The 19136-nt window shown below is 42.0% G+C and overlaps 1 protein-coding gene across 5 annotated transcripts in view; it reads left to right on the top strand.

The window, feature by feature from the left end:
- stau2 (staufen double-stranded RNA binding protein 2) overlaps positions 1-19136 on the top strand; it is a 59458-nt gene that overhangs the window by 31124 nt on the left and 9198 nt on the right. For all 5 annotated transcript variants that reach the window (XM_030768760.1, XM_030768758.1, XM_030768761.1 and 2 more), the window contains exon 13: positions 7772-7885. In XM_030768760.1, the coding sequence (XP_030624620.1) occupies positions 7772-7885 (114 nt within the window). The remainder of the gene's footprint in view (positions 1-7771; positions 7886-19136) is intronic.

Below are 19136 nucleotides of genomic sequence, written 5' to 3'. Positions count from 1 at the left end.
AGGAAGCAGCAGGTTCTACTTAGATGGGGCAGCTGCGGAGTATGATGGAGCAGAGGAGCTGACCCACTAGTGAATCACTCACTATTTAAGCTTTTTTTCCTCCTCAAAAGTCCTGATAAGCAGTCCAGCCAGGGTTCTCCTAATGGATTTATCCCTGGGTTCTTCTGTGTGTTCTGTCATGTGGGATTTAGGTATGTAATGGAGATATGCAGGCAATGTGTGTTTCATTGAGACAGTTGCCAACTATTTCCAGTATGTAATGAAAATGAAACACATGTTCTCCTCTTAGAGGTATGTTTAATGTTTAGTGTAGCCACTTTGTTCAAGTATCTGAAATAGTCTCTGTGTAAAACATGGTTATATTAGAAATGCAATTCACATTTAAGTGCTCTTTCTAAAAATCATTCCTCATTTTCATCATTCCTTAAGATAAAAAAAAGCAAAGAATTCTAAACAGCCAGGAGAGGAAATAGTTACCGTTGCCGCCGTTACCGTGAATGAAATGATATGTGATTCAGTTCTTCCATTTAAAAGTTCTCCTTGTTATTCATACGTTTTTTTAATCTGTACACCTCTTTTCCTATAGCTGCATAGCTCAATGTCCTAAGTCCTGGCCATCTTACGTTTCCATCTGTTTCTGCCGTTCTTTCATTTACCTGCTAAATCCCAGCTCCGAGTTCAGTCGTTTGGGCCTTTGAACGCATAGTGCAGATAGGGAGAGAGAGAGAAAGGAATGTTTGTGGAATTTAGCCAGAGGCACACCTATGGAGCGGGCATCAGTAGTCAGGCTTTTGGAAAAACAGTACGGGCTAAGAGAGCCACGGAGAGACGTTTGTGTTTGCTATTAATTTCAGTGTTCAGAGTCCTGCTGGCACAAGGCATAACTGCTGGAAGTAGGGCAGAAATAATAGAGTGAGTGGAGTAATGCACAACACATGCGCGCTCTCTCTCTCTCTCTCTCTCTCTCTCTCTCTCTCCCTCTCTGTCTTTCTCTTGGGCTGGTGAGATGTAGTTAATGCTATCATTGTACACAGTAGGGCTGCACACTTGAGACCAATTCATGCCAAGTCCCACTCAAAACCTCGTCCTTTTCACTCAGTGCATCTTAGTACCCCCAAACCCGTGTCCTTTCAGTTTAGGTGCCCTCGCTGCTCCGATTCCCCTGCACTATGGTTACCTTTCTATTCACGTAACCGTAATTATAACGCTGCTTATACACGCCGACTTATTCCTTGTCTGTATATCGATCCGCCTAATCTTGATGATTCATTTGGGGCTTGGCAGCACCGTCTGCTCATTTGGACAAATTGCCCTCCCAAAACCCCCCTCCGGCCAGGCCGCAGGAGGACTGCCAGGCCCTGCGAAAGCCCAAGGAGAGCAGAGAGGTGGAGCAGAGAAGCCAATCTCTGTGGGAACTGTGCTTTCCGCGGCACGTCAGGTGCACATCATAAAGGGCCTTTTGTACTGTGTCTGTGTGCCGCAGAGCGCACCAGGTAGAGCTCATATGAGAGATGAGCTGTCCTCTCTCTCTCTCCCTCCCGTCCATTTCATTCATCCCTGGCTTTAGCCCCCTTCTGCCATTCCCAGGCTATGCCAGGGGAACGCTAGACAAACTCTACCTCTGCCCTGTGCTCTCACCATATGTAAAACGTGCTTTCGGGGACAAAAAAAAAAAAAAAAAAAAATTGTGAGCCTCATTTCCCTGTGTTGCAATAGGCCGCAGACTATCTATGTGGATCCACGTTTCAGATAAAGGACAAGACATTCGTCATAGCAACGGCTTCTTCCAATTGATGTGTTCTGACCTTCAGCTCAATCAGTCCGTTCTTTGTGGTTCAGCTAAGGGAGCTGATAGGGGAAGTCACACTTGCATCTTTCTCTCAGCCAAGCCTGGATGTTACCCACAGGCTTGCGAGGTGTTGCCTTTTGATCTGAGCCCTTTTCATCCGGCGTCCGTGTGCTAACGTCTTTGACATCTTGCCATTTATCACTCCGTTTCACAGACAGGTGATGGAACCATTCATATAAATCTCATTTTATTTGAGCTGTAGCCGCAAAGATAGTGGCCATTCATTCAGAGTTATTTAAGTTATTTTAACTCGGGACTTTGATCGTTTGCACTCACCACCTGCTTCCCTTCCATGACCTGTAACTTAACCATCTCACTTCAATGAACTGGCATTGATTGATTGCCATGTCGACGAGGAGAAGAGTAAATTTTTGGTTTCAGTGGAATTTATTTATGAAACAATTCAGTATTCATTCAGCTCTTAATTTCACTCGTTGTGGTGGAGTGATGAAGTTAATGAAAGCGGTGAGGGAAGTGATTCAGAAGCCATGGTGAAAGATTTAATCCATTAGGAAATGCTTATTGGTGTGACTCATGCTATACAGGCAAGCATAAGTTATTAATGGTTTGATGATAAAGCTGTGGTAGAAATATGTGCTTTTTCCCCTTTTCCTCGCTCCTATTAGGATAATACATTTCTGTAACAGCTTAAACATGTACTCGGTTTCTTTATTAAATCATTTAGTACTATCACTGTCTGCTACTCCTAGAGAGACTCAGTTTTGACCCTTAAAAGTTATGTTCCTTTTAACTCTTTTTAACAGAGATGAGTGAGTTCCTCCCTGAATATAAGTTTGCAGTAATGACAGAGTACATAGCAAGAGTGTCAGTCGTTTTAGAAACTGAACTGTTGTATATAGTTATGGGAAAGGGTAAAGCCCTAGTAATACTACTAATAAACTTTAATATCTACCAAAGGGCAGGTAGTGGTCAGCAGACACAGTGTGCAGGTTGATGAAAGTTTATGTTAAAACAAACCATACCACCAACATTGATGTTATATGGTTTTTCTGTTGGCTCAACACACGGAAAATTGCAATATGATGTTATCTAGGTTGTCCACCTGCTAAATTCATGAGCAATAACTGTAGAGATAGCAATCAGTGCTCCGCCGTGGCTGTATACTTGAGTTGAAGATGTTCCAATTTGTTGAAATCAGCTCTTCACTCCTACCTCGCAAATCCTACTTTAATGAAAATACGGGTGATTGGTGGATGTATGTTTATAACATCTGTGCCACAAGTCGTCTCTGACGTGGTCTTTTGCTGCAGTTTATGCTTTCTTGTTTTTTCTTTTTTTCCCCTCTTTGCTTTGTGTGTGTGAGAAAAACCACTTCAAATACCACTGGCAACGGCTTGGGTTCGGCTTGGCTCTGTTACTACCTCATATCTCCATGTATCAACATCAAAAAGCGCCTCGCGTCCAATGTTCAAAGAGTCGGATGGTTTGTTTCCGTCCCTTTTGCCCTTCTCCTGTTCCTCGTCCTCTGTTTACGCCTGGATTTACATTAGAAAATACATGTTGTAAGTGATAATCCCTTTAGTTTTCATTTTGCCTCGTTTTGATGGATCCCAGCTGTGTGTCGTGGTGTATTTGTGTGAAGGGCGATCTTTGAAAACAAGTTTGTCAGTGACATTAATCTTCAGAGCTGACACAGCATTGGCAAGGCACCTAGGCTCTCTTACATGGTGGCCCAGCGCTATGAGTACAGAGATGCGAGAAGTGATGATGTTAGACCACAATTAAGCCCATTAGTAAAGCCTTAAATCACACTCAATCACACGGCACGTCAGTACGAGAGACAAACAATAGATAAGTCTACATTAAAAATAGAGTCCGTGGGCTGTAGATGAATTTCATTTAGACAGTTGGCGCTAACTGTAGTGAATATGTAACACAACGGTAACAAGACTGTAGTTAATGTTATCATTATAGATGACTGCCCATGGGCCTGTTCAGTCATTAATTCCACTGCTGTCGATTAAACTGATTTCTGTCAGATCAACCCCCACTATGTAATCTTTTTCATTGTAATCAATGTTGTTATTTCGTATAATCGTAGCAGTATTTCTTTAATTAATGTCATGTGAGAGAGAATCAATATTAGGTGGAACATGCGTGAACCCACTGTAATTGAAGGATTGACATATGGAGCGATTCAGCAGTTCAAACCAAAAATCACTCGCTGACCAAGAATCTACTCGTATCACTATTGCTTATCATGTAGTAATATGTGAACGAATGCTAACACTGTCGGTTAGTTTTGTTGAGACTTTGAGCTAAACAGCTGTTCTTAGGTTAAAGAACATTGTCAGGCTCCCATTCTCTCAGGCACAAAAAAGCTGACCACACATCCAAAAGTGAGAGTAATCAGTGTTGTTAACATTGTCTTTAAAGCACACTTCATAATAGAATGTTTCGTGGCGACGACCTACTTAGCTTTTTAAGGACTTGACATAAACAAATTACTGTGGCGTTGAGTAAGAGAGAGTCCATTCATTTCTCACTAATAGGTTTCCACCTCCTCCTTGAATTGTGCTTTCACCATTACAACAAATACCCTTATTCATATACACTGGAGTAACCTCCACTATGCTAGATCTAACTGCTTAGCATACTGTTTAATGAGATAGACTGTTTGTATTAGTTTTATAGAATGTATTACTTCCATGAATAAATTTGGCTTCCTCGTTCTTTAAGCATGGAAATTCAACAGTTAATTGGAAGATGGTGGGGATCTGAAAATAATTAATTTGCATTCCTTCTGCGATCTTTTGCGTATGAGGTAGTTAGCTAAACCTTTGGTTGCTTTGGTTTAAAAACGTCTGTGAAATGCTGAATTGAATTGAGTTGGGTGATGTGGGTTCAAATGCTTTATATTTAATATGGATTTCGCCATGCATGAGGTTCCTTAAATTTAAAAGCAGAACCAAGTATGTACTGTTATACAGCCAATATACAAGAAACGGTTATATAATAAGCAGTTCTATATGAAACAGACCACCAAGGCCAGCATGTTTAGCTGCCTTACATAACTTATCCTTCACTTGGTCTCCGTCCTACAAAGCTAGAGCCTTTAATTCCTGCAATAGATAGGGCATCTGCAGACTCCTGGTTCCCATGATTTGCAGTGAAGGCTGAAAGACCCACCCCTGTTGGCAGGTCACTGTTTACTCTGACAGTTCAGTATTTAGGGAAAAGACGCCGTCAACTGCTGTGTTTCGGACAGCCCAGCAGTTAATGAAACAGAGGCCTGGTAATCAGGCATGTGTTTCCCTGACATCATGATTGTGCAATAGATCACACTATTGTACATGGGCCTTTATGTTTCCTTAATGACCTAGCAAACATCTCAGGCCCATAGTGGTGGATTTGTATGCTCCCCCTGTGGCCTGTCTGCAGGTGGGGGCTAACAGAACTGTCCGGTAGTGGACCCCGGACCGAGAGGGGTAAAATATGAGAACTTGCTGGCAAACCCACACTGAACACAGGACTAGTGCTTCTCAGCACACAGTGCAAGGAGACTTGGTCCCCTGAGGATTTAGTTTAGCATTGTAGCTCTACCAGCTTAGTCTGAAATGCAGATTCTGTCTTGCTTTGACAATCTTATCTTATCAGTAGGACTAAGAAAGATTAAAACACAAAGATGCAGTTGAGTTGGTTTGGTTAGCGTGCCGTACTGCTGTAGGTTTTTTTTTCACTTTCTTGTGTTTATATATAGCATTATATTCAACATGAATTGCATTTTTTCTTCATGATGCATGATTCAAAGACATTTGGCCTGAAATGTTCTAAAGAATAGAAGAAGCATTGTGTATTTTTAAGCGCTTCAAGGTCTGTCAGACCTCACTAGATGAAGTCATGCGTATTTTGGATTCTGTGTTCCTCAACCACAGTCTTCGTCGCAGACTCAACCCCGCAGAGTATGACGGTTTTCTCTCTGTGTGAACAGGTGTCTAATCTGTGTGTGTACAAGGGACCTGCCATGGCTCTGTGGTGCTTTGTGAGGTCAGCAGGTTTAGACTTGTTTCGGCAGCGTGTGGGATAGCGTCTGCGCACCACCAAGACATGTGACACTTCATTACCAGATCAACATGTGTCTAGCAGGCAGCAGCTCCTGCTGCTTCGTTAAATATGAACATAAGTCAGCGGAGGAAGCTTCAGTCTGCTGTGGCATGCTCCGAAAGCTGTCTGTCCCACATCATTTCCAACCAATCCCAAGAGCAATCCTTTCCCATGAAGTTGCTGTCTCCTTTCCTAGACCTGAGCAATCAGCCCCACTAGACCTGAGCAATCAGCCCCACAATGATCTGCACAATCATTGATTTCGCATTTCGTGATGTAACTTTTAACAACACAGAAAATTCTTAGTGATATCAAAAAGAACCTTTGTTTTTGTTTTTTTTGTTTTTTTTTTTAATTTGCAGAAGTTCATCCAAATGAAAATCCCAGGCATTCTTAGTGTCAAACATGTTGTAAACGCGGAAGGAAGTCGGCACGCTGAAGCACAAGTCAAGGCGATGATGTTGACAGAGAAGTCTGAGAGAAAGAAGTCAAATGCGAGGTTCATCTACAATAGACTCTGATGTCGAAACAGACAAGCAATTCTACAATATTTGATCACTAATATGTATGTATCTAAGGCGTGACTTGGCAGTTTCATTACTTATCAGCCTTTTGAGAACATCACACAGAGGGATAATACGCTAATATGTCTGCAGTGTGAAAATCCTTCATTACAGCTAAAAACCAACAGTTATCAGTAATGTAGCGCATAGAATGCAGGGAGCGATGTACTGCACAGTGGGAAAAGTCATATGTTCAGTTGAGTCATCCTTCACCCTGTTATCAAAGGACATGTTTGGCACAAGCCAAAAGAAACCTACTGGCCTCAGTGCTTGTTTCCCATGGTGAACGGTTCTGGCAGGTCTGTTACAGTGTCAGTAGATGAAGTGTCTATCCTGTTATGTTTTAGGTAATCTTGTTGAGTGCAGGTAAACGTCAGTAAATACAAATCCATTACAAATGTTTATCCTCATCCAGAAGGTATTTCTATCCAAGTGAGAGTGGTCTCTTCTAGGATGCGAAACATACTTCTTGGCTGACTTAGGCACCATATCTCAACCCAGCTGAAATCTTAAGGATGATTCTGGAGCAGTGTCTAAGAGCTCTTTCCGCCACCATCATCAAAAACCAAGTTAAAGTATTTCTCACGACAGAACAGTGTCATGCCTCTCCTATAAAAATAAATAGATCTAATTAAATAACAGTTTATTTTTTTCCAACCCCTAGTTAATGATTCAGACGTCACCCATGAGTAAAGGTTTTATATGGATCAAATCTTGATTAGTGCAAAATCAGTCACAGTTTTGGGAGATTTCCAGCAATTGAAGGCTCCGTCACACTTTGACCTATGGGAATCAGGCATGAATGTTCCCTCTGTGTTCCACAGAGACTCCATGGCTAGGCTAGAGGTGTTACTAGGTCAGTCATGAAATGATCAATGTGGCCATTATAGAGAAAAAGCCCTGGAAACTGACCCTCTGACATTTGCACATGTACACACATGCAATCCATGGGGTGTTGCTTAAAAGAGTTTGACATGTGGTGGTCTCTGTGGCTGCCCTTAGAAGAAGAGGAATCTTAAAACTGGGCCAGAGCTCTTCCTAAGAGCATCAGGTTCTAAAAGCCACACGTAAAGGATCATTGCATTGTTAACTTTTCTGTGATGAGAATCTATCTTCTTAGAAGTGACCGCCCTTTCTTCTCAACGAGAGGTCAATTCAACTAGAGTCAGCAACGCAGAGAACTGTGATCAGAATGAATCTTCAATTTTTATTTTATCTTAGATTTCATCAGTGACAAAGTACTGAGTAGTGTCTATCTCATGTCTGAGATTTTGTTGACGTCTGTCTTACACAGGTGCAGTATAATGACGGGCAATCCGGAAAAGATTACATGACCTATCTCACTCTGTCACCTGTGCAGATGACTTTCCATGGCATTGGGAGCTCCATTCAAGCTAGCCACGACCAGGTACTGTATCCCTTCCCACACTTCTGTCAGTGGACCGGGGAGATAGTGAAGGACTTTGAAAGTCCCTGCATGACAAACTGAGAAAAAGGCACGTAGCTGATTGAGCAATCATATCTCGAGGGATTTCACAATGCTGTTACTAGCTGATGGCATTTGTTTACTGATAGTTTGGAAATGGGAACTAATTTGAACTCAAGGGAACAATGTGTGAGCCTGCTGAGAATTCAGTGGGAAAAAAATGTGTTCATAGTATGAATTTCACGGCCGATTCAGTGGGAGAAGTGAATGATGCCAATTACAAAGACGGAAGAATTTGAAGAGAATGTAATCTTCTGAGATATTTTATAGCCATTTTGTGTTTGTTTGCGGAGTTACCATGGCGTTTTGAAGATGTATACAGCCAATGGCTGGTCTTTTCAGTGTATGCAGCCAGTTCTGAGCCTCACAAGTAGATTTCATTCAGCTATGCAAGATTTTTATCAAAATTACCATTAAACATGGTTTCAGACATTTAAAACGCACACAGCCGTTCACCTCATTGTTAATGATACGCACCATTTAGGCGCAGTTTCCTCAGACCAGACTGCATTTGATTAGGGGTTTTTTTTTGTTTTTTTTTTTCTTCTCTCTTTTCTTTTTTCAAGTAATTACAAGAAAATCGCCTTTGGATCTGTCTGTTTTTTTGGGGGGCCTGCTCTTATTCAGGAGGTGGCTCATTGTACAACGTCATCCATGCAGAAAACCCGTTGCTTACATTATCTAATCTAAACATAGGACACCCTTTTGTTCTGTCCTTCAAAGCTCCCTCTCTAATAAAGCTTGTTCCATAACCAGTAATGGGATTTTCTGTTTTGGGGACAGAGCTGCCAAATGAAAATGAAGGTAATATAGGCCACAGCCTTGTTGTTGCCAAAAGCACTGGTGCATGACTGACTGTTAGGGAAGCTTTCTTCTACAGATTTTTGAGTACAGTGCTGATTGGCAAGTGAACAATGAGAACAGAAGTGTCTCCGGATTCTGACACTTGCTCGCATAAGTCGCCGCGATGAATTTCGGGCGGATACATTTTCATAACAACTTCGAGTACGTCGCGTTGATACGAAAGGGCGCAACAGTGTGGTTTTTTTGGGAATGGTTTCATTTTTATGCCTCGCTCATGTTGGAGTCGGTATAATGCTAATTGGAATAAGTGTTTATGGCCCAGTTATTTCACACTACAGTGAATGAACGACACGAACACATCCAAATCATAAAGCAAGTAGATACACTATTGGACCATGTGCAGCAGCACCGACGGCATTCATAATACATGCAGCTTGTGTCGCATGTGCTGGAAGCTTGTGCGATAGAGCCGCTTATCTGTGTAATTAGACATTGTTAATGTGGTGAGTGGGACTACGATAATCCTGTGATAAGCGTTTCCTGGAGCTTGCCAATCAGTGGCCGTTTAACAAGAATAAAGGCCATTTGCTCATGCAGAAAATGCAGTTATCTATTGATGTGTGAGTGGAGGTTCCATAGCATTGAATAGTGCATTTAAAGGTAGTTTGTCTTTTGGCTTTGAGAATCGTATCCCACTGAAGTGCACAGTGGCACGGCGTGTCGTTTTCTCGGAGATGACACCCCTGATGTAATTGACAGAGTTCTGTGGGCACTTGTGGAGAGGATATCCTGTACTCTGCTTAGCTCCTGTAGAGCCTGTCAGTTGTCAGGTTTTTTTGTGGGTCTGCTCTTTCTCAGAGGTGAAGGGGATCCTCAACCCTCTGCGCCTGACACTCTTGTCTGCTCTGATCCCTGGCCTTCGACGTGCATTCCTGGAGGGCTTGTGTGTCTTAGATATACAGCTGAATGCCCTCGCCGACCTCGTGCCAGCCCTGCTATGCCATCTGCCCAACACATGTTTATGTTCGCTTTCCGCCGTTACATCATAAAGCTCGTCTCTCACGTATGTCTCCCTCTGTTGATCGCTCAACGGTCAAAGCACTTTTTTTTTTACTGAAAAGCTACTAATTTAGTAATACCTTGAAATTTCTCCTAGCAGGGTGTGACTTGTATAGAATGATGCTTCTGACCAACAAACTTTGTTTGCATTGTCAGTGAATGATATATCTCAGTTAGTTAGTTGGTTAGTTAAGTGTTCTGTTTCATTTGGTTGGTTTAAAAAAAAAAAAAAAAAAGTTGAGAAGTTTTAGGTTTCTTTTTTTTTTTTTTTTTTTTTTCCCCAAGAAATGCATGCATATTTTGACTCAGCTTGCTAGAGGGCCAAAATCCTGCATGTTCTACAGAGCAGAATTAACAGAGATGTCAGCCCAAAGCGGCAACAAACATGTCAGAGCGGGGAGCCGGCAGAGCTATATGCGAGGTGTTGTTCATTCAACATGGAGGCTTTGAAATGAAATGTGACAGGGCGAATTTGGCTTCTGCTGGGCGCGCTGTGCTCAGCTGGCTAGACTCCTCTCATGAGGCTTTGCCCTCATGAATCTCAGCTGATGCTGCTAGTGCAACTTCCTGTATTGCGTGGAGATTCAGTGTTGACCATTGATTTCAATTTATTTTGTTAATTTCTTTCTTTTTTACAGTTTACAGTTGGCCGTAAGATTCTCCTCCCAACGATTTCATACCATACAAAGTGTATTTCAGTATTGCTTTGCTTCGGTGTTTTGCAGGTTCGCTTTCTCCGTACTCCTATCAAGATCTTTAAACTTTACTGAGTAAATTTCATATAGTACCAGCAATGAAAGATAGTTAATGCAGTACAAGCTAAAAGGTGAGTTTGAAGAATTGTTACAATGAATGGGTATATTGTAGGTTGTAACCTACAAATGACTTGACAAAAAAAAAAAAAAAAAAGCTTCACTCCGTAAGTTTCATTTCCCACTGAATGCTGGGAAACTCCCTGACAGTTTCTTCAAAGTATTAGCGATTGTCATTTGATTTCACTTGCATTATCTTAACAGCTGACTTCCCAGCACTGGCAAAACTCCGTCACTCGCACTGTGGGAGTACATGCGTTTCTAAGTATCATTGCTCAAATCCTCCAACACAACCGAAACATCCAACTGTTCAGTGACAGTTAATTGGAGACCTGACCTTGATCTCTTGCAACTTGTTTGTTTGACTCAAACCAAACTCAATTTTAATCGGCATGCAATCCCGCTGGCGGAGGGGGAAAAAAAACAAAACAAAAAAAAAAACGCCTTATCTCTATGACAAGCGGAGAGAAATTGATTGTGCGGCTGATGCAAACACCTGTTGAGTGAACGGGCAGCTATTGACAGGTCTGATTCATGGTGGAATAGCTGTTGGGTCTGTACTCTGAGGATCCCTGCGGGTGCCGGGTCGTTTGAAGTCTCCTCTGGCGCAGGAGTTGGAGCCGTTAGTACAGCAGGCCGTCTCCGTCAGGGGTCCTGCCGTTACTCTACCCGGCAGCTGTTCACATCTTCTCCTTGTGTCATGAGCACAGGCCTTACATAATGTCTATGTTGCCTCCAGCAGCACCTGTAGGAAATCCGTTTATGTAAAAACATAGCCAAAAGGCTGTTGCCTAATCTCTATTGTCTGTGTGGGATTATTTTTTAGGGTGACATCGGGGAAGGACGCTGATGGACGCTAAATGTCTGTTTTGGTGAAAGCTGCTCCTACTATGCTGTCATAATATGTAAAGTTAAAGGCAGAAAAAAAGATAGTAATTTTTTGAGAATTTGCTATCCATAGAAACAGTTATAATTGGCATATTTTCTCATGAGCTCTTCACTGTTAGCAGCACACATGTTGCTCTTTGTAATTACCTGCACTCTACCCAGTCAAAGTTGTATGGTCCATAGCTTAGGGTCTGTTGGACGCTCTAGAAAATACTTACGGACACTTATTGTGTGTATGTGTCAGGGGGACAGTCTGGATGAGCTAACAGTCTGAATTTAGGATAGGAGCCTCATCACTGGATTTGAATGTGTTTCCCTCTAGAGAGCAGTTATAGCATCCTCTAGAACTTCTTTAGAATAATACGAAAAATAAAAGTATGCTTTTTTTCATCTTACTTTTTTTGTTAAAAAAAAAATTAGAGGCAGCCAGTTTCAAAAATGTAAATTGTAGAATACACAAAGCCTCTTGAGTTTCCTCCCAAAGTAGTGTTTTTCCCCCTTCTCTCCTCTTAGCTGATGTGTTAATGGTCCCCATATGAAAGATGTTTAGTATCGTTTCACTGCTCCATGCATTTATCACGCAATAACTCAGGCCTCTGGACGGTCATTATATTGGATAGGAATCTCTTCTGAGGGTCATATGTCATGCCTTATCAGTGCTCGGGGAGTGCTAGGGAAAAGCCTAATAATGACAGTGTAATGTAGCACCACAGTTTGAAGGTATCTAGCACTCACTTTGTCCATCCCTCTTGTGGAATTCAGTGCCCTGCAGTTTTCAGGGGACTCTGAGCTTGGGAAGGGGGAAAGGGTGGTGTGGGGGGGTAGTGGGGGGGGGGGGCAGCGCTGGTTTCAGCAGGAGGTACTGAGTTGCACAGCACCCATTTGTCAAGCGGGCCTATACTGTGGTGAGATCCCATTAGGCTATCTTTGAACAGGGCTCTCAAACCACCCTGCCGAGACACACCTCTACCCCCCTTCTCCTCACCCCCCCCAAGGCCGCCCGTTGCACCAACAGCCGGCCCTGGTGAGAAAACAAAGTGATGGCACAGCCCCATCACTCACCTCTGCCTGTCTGTCATCTGTTTTCCTTAGGAAACGACTTTCAAGTCGGATAGATTAGAATGTGTGTGTTTGTGTGTTTGTGAGTGTGTGTGTGTGTGTGTGTGTGTGTGTGCGTGTGCTTATGGGGGGGGGGGGGGGGGGTGTCTCAAACAAAGCGTCGGGAGACGAAAGGGTGAGAGAAAGAGAGAAGGAGAGCACCTCACTGCTCTCATCGAACCCCTGCGTCTGCTTTGAATCGGCCTGCCAAAGGAAGTGATTGTCGGCCCAACAATCTAAACATGAACTTGCACATTAAGTGGACTTGTTGATAGCTAAGTTGGCCTCTCCAGGACCAAAGAGGTTGACAATAGGGGAACATTAACGACTGGCTAGCATGAGACAAGGTTAACTGCCCCTAGTACTTCTGCCATGTCGGCCCCCCCCCCACCCCACCCCACCCCCTTCAGTGAAGTTTTATTATAATCTGGAAAAGTAGGAGTCATTCTGACTGGGTGGAATTGTGTAGTCACATCATTTGATTCATCCTGCTGTATTTCGTTGTGAATAACAGCCTGGATGTGTGTCATGTTTCATAAGTTGTGAGTATTACCATTTAAATGGGTCTCATTTCAAACATTTATGCAGCCCTGGATCCAAGGTCTTCTTGCCCAGTCAGAATTTCAAATAGCTCACATGTTTCCATCCCTCTCTAGTCAAGCTGAAAAGGAGTGCAAGAGTGAATTTATGTTTATTCCGTGATACTGCCGTAGACAGATAACTTTGAACTTAAAATTTGTATGAAGCCATATGTTGTCTTGATAGCTTTTAAGCTAATATTAGGTTACCATTGTTGAATGATTAACGCATGAGAGAGTGTATCTTTTAAAATGACTTATTTACAGTAGAATGGTAAAAGAAACGTATACAGCTTATACCAACAGGGTCCCAATAAAGCTTAGTTGTTGTTTATTCAAACATTTGCCTTTGTACTAACAAGTGTTGCTTTCATTAACACTTAGGTGCTAACGGTGCTTTGCATTTTGCCATTGGCCATCAATTAGTGCCATTGTGTGGGGTGTGAGTACATTTTTTGCTCCAAGTTGACCAATCAGTATAAACCATTTATCAAGTCCTAGTTAGCATCCTTAAGGTGTTGACTTGGAACGTGAGTCTGTGAAATAATAATGTTATCAGTTTTACAGGTTTTAAATAATTGCAAAGGAAGTTAATTGTGTGTGTTTGAAACATATGTGGATTTTTTTTCCCCTCCATCTCCATAGTTTTCTTCTCTCTGTCATTTCCTTGTCCTGGTTTTTCTTGTAGTTAGGAGGCGTCGGTGCGTATTTTGTTTTTTTACCGTCTTAGCGTAAGTCTTTTGAAATTTAGTTTGAATTACTCACCTGTATTACTTTTTCACCTACAAAAAGCCTAGAGCACCTGGTTAGCCTCTTTTTCAGGATGAATTGAAGGAGAACTGAGCTGGAGGTTTTTTTTTTTTTTTATGAGTTTCGATTTCACACACAGTAATGTAGTCCTATGTAAATTAAGTAGGTTCTGATTCTGTTATTTCCAAAATCACCATATGAGCGATTTCTGGAGGCTTAGACAGGAACAAACTATGTTTGAAATTGTGACATTTGTCCTAAAGAACAAAAAGTGTCCTTTGTATGGGTTTTCAGTTGCACTTGAAGGAAGAACCAGAGGAATTGAGATGGCCCCTTAACTTGATATGTGACACACGTCTTGTGGTTAAGAGCTTTTCAACATTAATCATTGCAGAGTGCTTTTCCAGAAAAGAAAAAAAACCAAAAACTTGCGGCCAGCAACTGTAGGCGTACATAACACAATGAATCTTATTGTTTGTAATAATTAAACACTGTTGTTTCTGTTTTCCGCAGCTATGAAACTCCATCCACACGTTCTTAGATTTATTCATTCAGAAATTATTTTTTATTTCCTTTCTGACATGCTGTAATTAGAGGATATCTTTCCGAAATTACAGACTATTACTTATGTAGCGTGTCTCTTGTGACAGATTCAAAGCAACTCGTGATACTGGCCTTTTGAAATGTTTTTTTTTTTCCCCCATCACTGTGCAGGCATATGGCTGATTGTTTTTGCTCTAGACCGCAGTGCTTACATGACGGTGTTGAGGATTGGCAGGGATTCATTATTGCCTGGATCAATTAGAACACTTTAAATCAAATCCTATCTTATGGAAATGAGAGAGGAGACTGAAGAATGTTTTTCTATCTGTCTCAGAGGCCCTCTCATCTTTCTGTTAACGCATTCTCATGCTTCAGGGACCAGACATTGTGAAACGGGCGTGACAACGGGTGCACAGGGGGTTAATACAGATTACGACCGAGGTGTCACACACTCCTGCAGCTAAAGCAAACACAGGCTTTCTTTTTTGTGTGTGTGTGTGTGTGTGTGTGTGTGTGTGTGTGTGTGTGTCCAGCGCTACCCAGTGTGGGCCAGACACCGAGCTTCTCTAATGAAGGGCAGGATCCATATATCTCTGGCAAGGGTGACACTTCTCAAAGCCTCCTCCATGGCCTTCATCAAGCCCAGTCTCAGCTTTCAGCTTCATTTGAGACTCCCGGCCATGTTTGTATTTCAGCGAGATGAATTCGGTTCGCTCCAGCTCGTCCTTCACTTATATTTACGGGAGACAGAAAACCCGAGAGCTCAGCAGGAAAGTGCATGACAGTTTTTTTTTGTTTGTTTGATTGTTTGGTTTTTTTTATATATCAGATTCATTTACTTTTTGGGGGTTTTTTTCTGATCTGAGAAGGAAATTTGTCTCATGTGAACCTATAAAACTGTCAAGAGTTTGTTGTTTGAATACAGAAATGAGAGGGAAAATGTGCAGGGGTTTTTTTTTTTTTGGAAGACTTAAATTTTGTGTTTTAATTTTGTCAAAACACTTACCACAGATTTCATTGCTGATTTGTTTACCTCACTGAGGGAATAGCTCATACTCTGCAATTAATTATGAATATCTCAAGTTCTGTATTTGATTATGTGTCGTAGGTGGGGGGGTTTGTTTTGTATTTTTATAACCTGTAGTCATGGAAAATACTATATGTGTCTGTAATACAGATGTAACTGATCTAAGTTTGTTTTGAACACATAGACATACTCTTTCAGCAAAATAACATTGGGAGTTTGTTTCTCATTTTTTTTAGGCTCGTTCTTCAATGTACCATGAAGGAACTGGAAATTGTGTTTTGATTGCAGTTTCATACAGCGTAAGGTTCTGTGCGTAAGTCTCGTGTATGTTAGACCTAAGGCTGTCTGTTTGAGTCTTACGTGTGTTAGAGAACATTGCCTGAGTGAGTCACACAAGGTTAACATATGTAACTATAACATGACAGACCTGCTTGAGATTTGTTTGAAATATCCACCATATTCATAGTTGCATCGAGCACTCCCATTCAGTTTCCGTCTTTCAGTAATTGTTCTGTGATGTTTTTGGTATTATTTACTGAAGAGATCAACACTTTTCTTTCCCCATTCTAACTGATCTTTTCTCCTCCTTTCTTTGTAAATTTTTGTGAATGTGTAGCCACGTGAGAATGGCATGGGAGGAGTTAAGAGGAGACTTTGAAATGAGACATGCTATGGACATCACAGAGGAAGTTGTGCTTAGAAGGGCCTGTATTGATTTATAAGAAGCCAACGAGAGAGGAAATGTTTTCAGAAGGTGCAGAAGGCCAGGAGGTCCTCCATTAGTACCCTGACCTCTGATAGGAGGAGCAGAAGAAAGAAGGGAGGGCATGAAGGGGAGACTTTGCTCCTAAGATCAACTCTGTTCATTTTTGCCAACCCAGCTGTCTGGCTGCACCTCGGACCTCCCTCCCTACCTTTGTTTTACCCGTTCCTGTTAGCAGGACTTGCCTCACACCTCTTTACGACTCTCTTTTCAGTTTTACTGTCCGAAATCTAATTAGCTCCATCCCGATCATGAGTTAAATTGCAGTGCCTGGTGTTTACTATGTGTTTGCCATGTTGTAAAAGTCTGTGCGGCAGCCTGTAAAGCTAGACCACAGTGAATCCATTAACTTTCACTTTCAAAAGCCTTGGGTACAGGACAAAACACTGACAACGTGCCAAGCTTCAGTAGTCAGTGCTCACTCTGATGGTGCTGTTTGACTCCATCAACAGTATTAGTGCCAGCTTTGGTGTTTTTCCTCATACTGATAAATGGTTTAACTGGGGTACGGAGAACTGATCCTCTTTGAAGCGCGGACATAAAGCAGAACTCTGGCTCCGGAGACACCTCAAATAGAATGTAACAGTGCAGTCGAAGAGACGTGGCAAAAACTGTTTGAAAGTGTGCAGTCTTTTGTTTCAAGAGAGTTTTGAGGTGTGCTGGACATACTAGAACCTTCGCCAGACATTGTTGCTTATCTGTCATAATGTCTGAAAGGAACATTCCGCGAAATCTGCCTGCTACACACGAGATCATCCCCGCTCCTTGTATGTTCCGATAAAAATGTCTTGACATTTCTTACTTCCTAATTCATTCAGTCTGAGCCATCTAATGCTATCTTAAACAGCAATTACACAGCTCTCATGAACCAATCTGGGGTTTCTAACATTACAAAAGAGTTCTTTACATGAACTGCATTACAAAACCGTTTCTCTGTTTTCTTGAAGATTATCTTTGAGCTGTGCCGTGTAGGTTTCTCTTAAACCAACATCTGAATTGAGGCCATGTTTTACACTCATTTTTTCTGATTATTTTGAGATGTGTAAGCCTGTGCGTGCCGCTAATTAAACCACAGAACACCTTTGAGTGGTTAGCTCTTGATATAAGCAAAGTGGAATGCATGGTTTTCAATAAACATATCTCATCGATGATTGTCTCTTGATTATGGTGCATGTTGCCATGGAAACAAGGTCAAGTTTTTCCCAAACAAGCGCCAAATGTTTGGGGATCCTGCAGTCATTTTGCAGTTAAAACTACACAGTACGACACGGTCCCACCAGCGGTAGGGGGAAATTTAGCAGATGGGGATGTGTCTGTCTGCGTAGACCTCATACGCTCAAGTACAGGGGATTATCGTGTGTCACTAGGGACAAGTCCTACTCATTACACAATGCATCTGAGCGTGGTTCCTGTTGTACATGAAGCGGTTAAACCTTCTGTTGAGGCGGGAGGCTGGGGAGTCATTGGGGAGAAAAAAAAGAGTGTAAAACGCTGTCTGCCTGCAGACACTCTCCAGTTACAAGATTTGATTACCCAGAGTTATTCACTCCATCCCCTTGTTCTCCCTTGGTTGTCTACGACCCTGAGAATGATCCTGCGACAAACCTAGGAGGTGAAGATATAGGCTGAATACATTCAACCACTGGTTTAGATTAGATGGCACAGACATGCAGACATTACATCTCCCACCACCAAGCGTTTATTAGGCCTCGCTCACACCACACGTATTAAATCTTTTACCATCCACTCAGCCACTGTACGGAAGTAGATATCATTAGATTTATTGCATGCAGGCTTTCCTTTCTGTCTATACATTAAATTCCTGTTTGTCATGGAACGAAGAAGATAATTGATTCCTCACTTTCACGAAAAAAAAAAAATTCTGATTGGCCTACAGGGACGTGCAGGCCGATTATGGCTATTGATACAGACCATGCAATCTAAATGGTCAGTTTATTATTTATGCAAATATCAGGAAGTGATTACACGCCCGCGCCAAACCACTGTGATTTAAAGGTCTTTTCCACTAGGTATGTAGTGACATGACAGCTGGCTGCTGATAACAGGTCCCCTATTTGCATTCACTCAGTTCTTATCACTTACACCAGGCCTCCCCCCCACTTCTTCTCCATTAATTTGTCTGCCTCTTTCCAGCCTTAGTGACTGATTGGATCTGTAAATGGGCATAAAGTGAGAGGACTAATTCAGGGAAAGCCCCTGAATCAAGCTCTCTGATAGGCTGAGGCAAGGCATCCACCCCCCAGTTTTCCATGCTGCTTGGGGCAATCCATTTGGTGTGTGTGTGTGTGTGTGTGTCTACATTGCAAGGATGCACCCTAGCTTAGGGAATCCTTTTTCCAATGTGACAGCCCATACTAAGGGGAATCCAAATGATATCTCTTATTCTGGCTGTGGGAATTTCTGAACTGAGGTGTCCGCAAGATTGCTTTTTTTAAATGATTACCAGTATTTTTATGGTGCTTTGAACAAGTAGTAGAATTATCTGCTTGAGTGACAGCTCAGCTGACCAGTGCCCATACATTTCCAGTTATGTAAGTTATTTGTTTATTTATTTTAACACAAGAAGACCCTAGGAACTCAGCTGGGAGTTTGGTTGGGAAGAGCGTAAACACAAAGAAGATTAAAGGGCCTAAAATTTAACCTTGTGGGACACCATATGTGATTTTGGTCCTTTTGGGAAACAGACCTAGACAAATATGACTTTAAAAACGTTCCAGAGATACCCACCCATTCAGGAAGTGTTGATGCAGTCACTCATGATAAGCTGTGTCAAAGGGGACCTCTGCAGTGCTTAGAAAGTGCTAATGAATTGTTTTATACTTCTCAACCA

Source organism: Chanos chanos, chromosome 3 (genome assembly GCF_902362185.1).
Source record: "Chanos chanos chromosome 3, fChaCha1.1, whole genome shotgun sequence".
Lineage (NCBI taxonomy): Eukaryota > Metazoa > Chordata > Actinopteri > Gonorynchiformes > Chanidae > Chanos > Chanos chanos.
The sequence above is the reverse complement of the archived record's forward strand: the minus strand, read 5'-3'. Positions and strand labels throughout refer to the sequence as shown.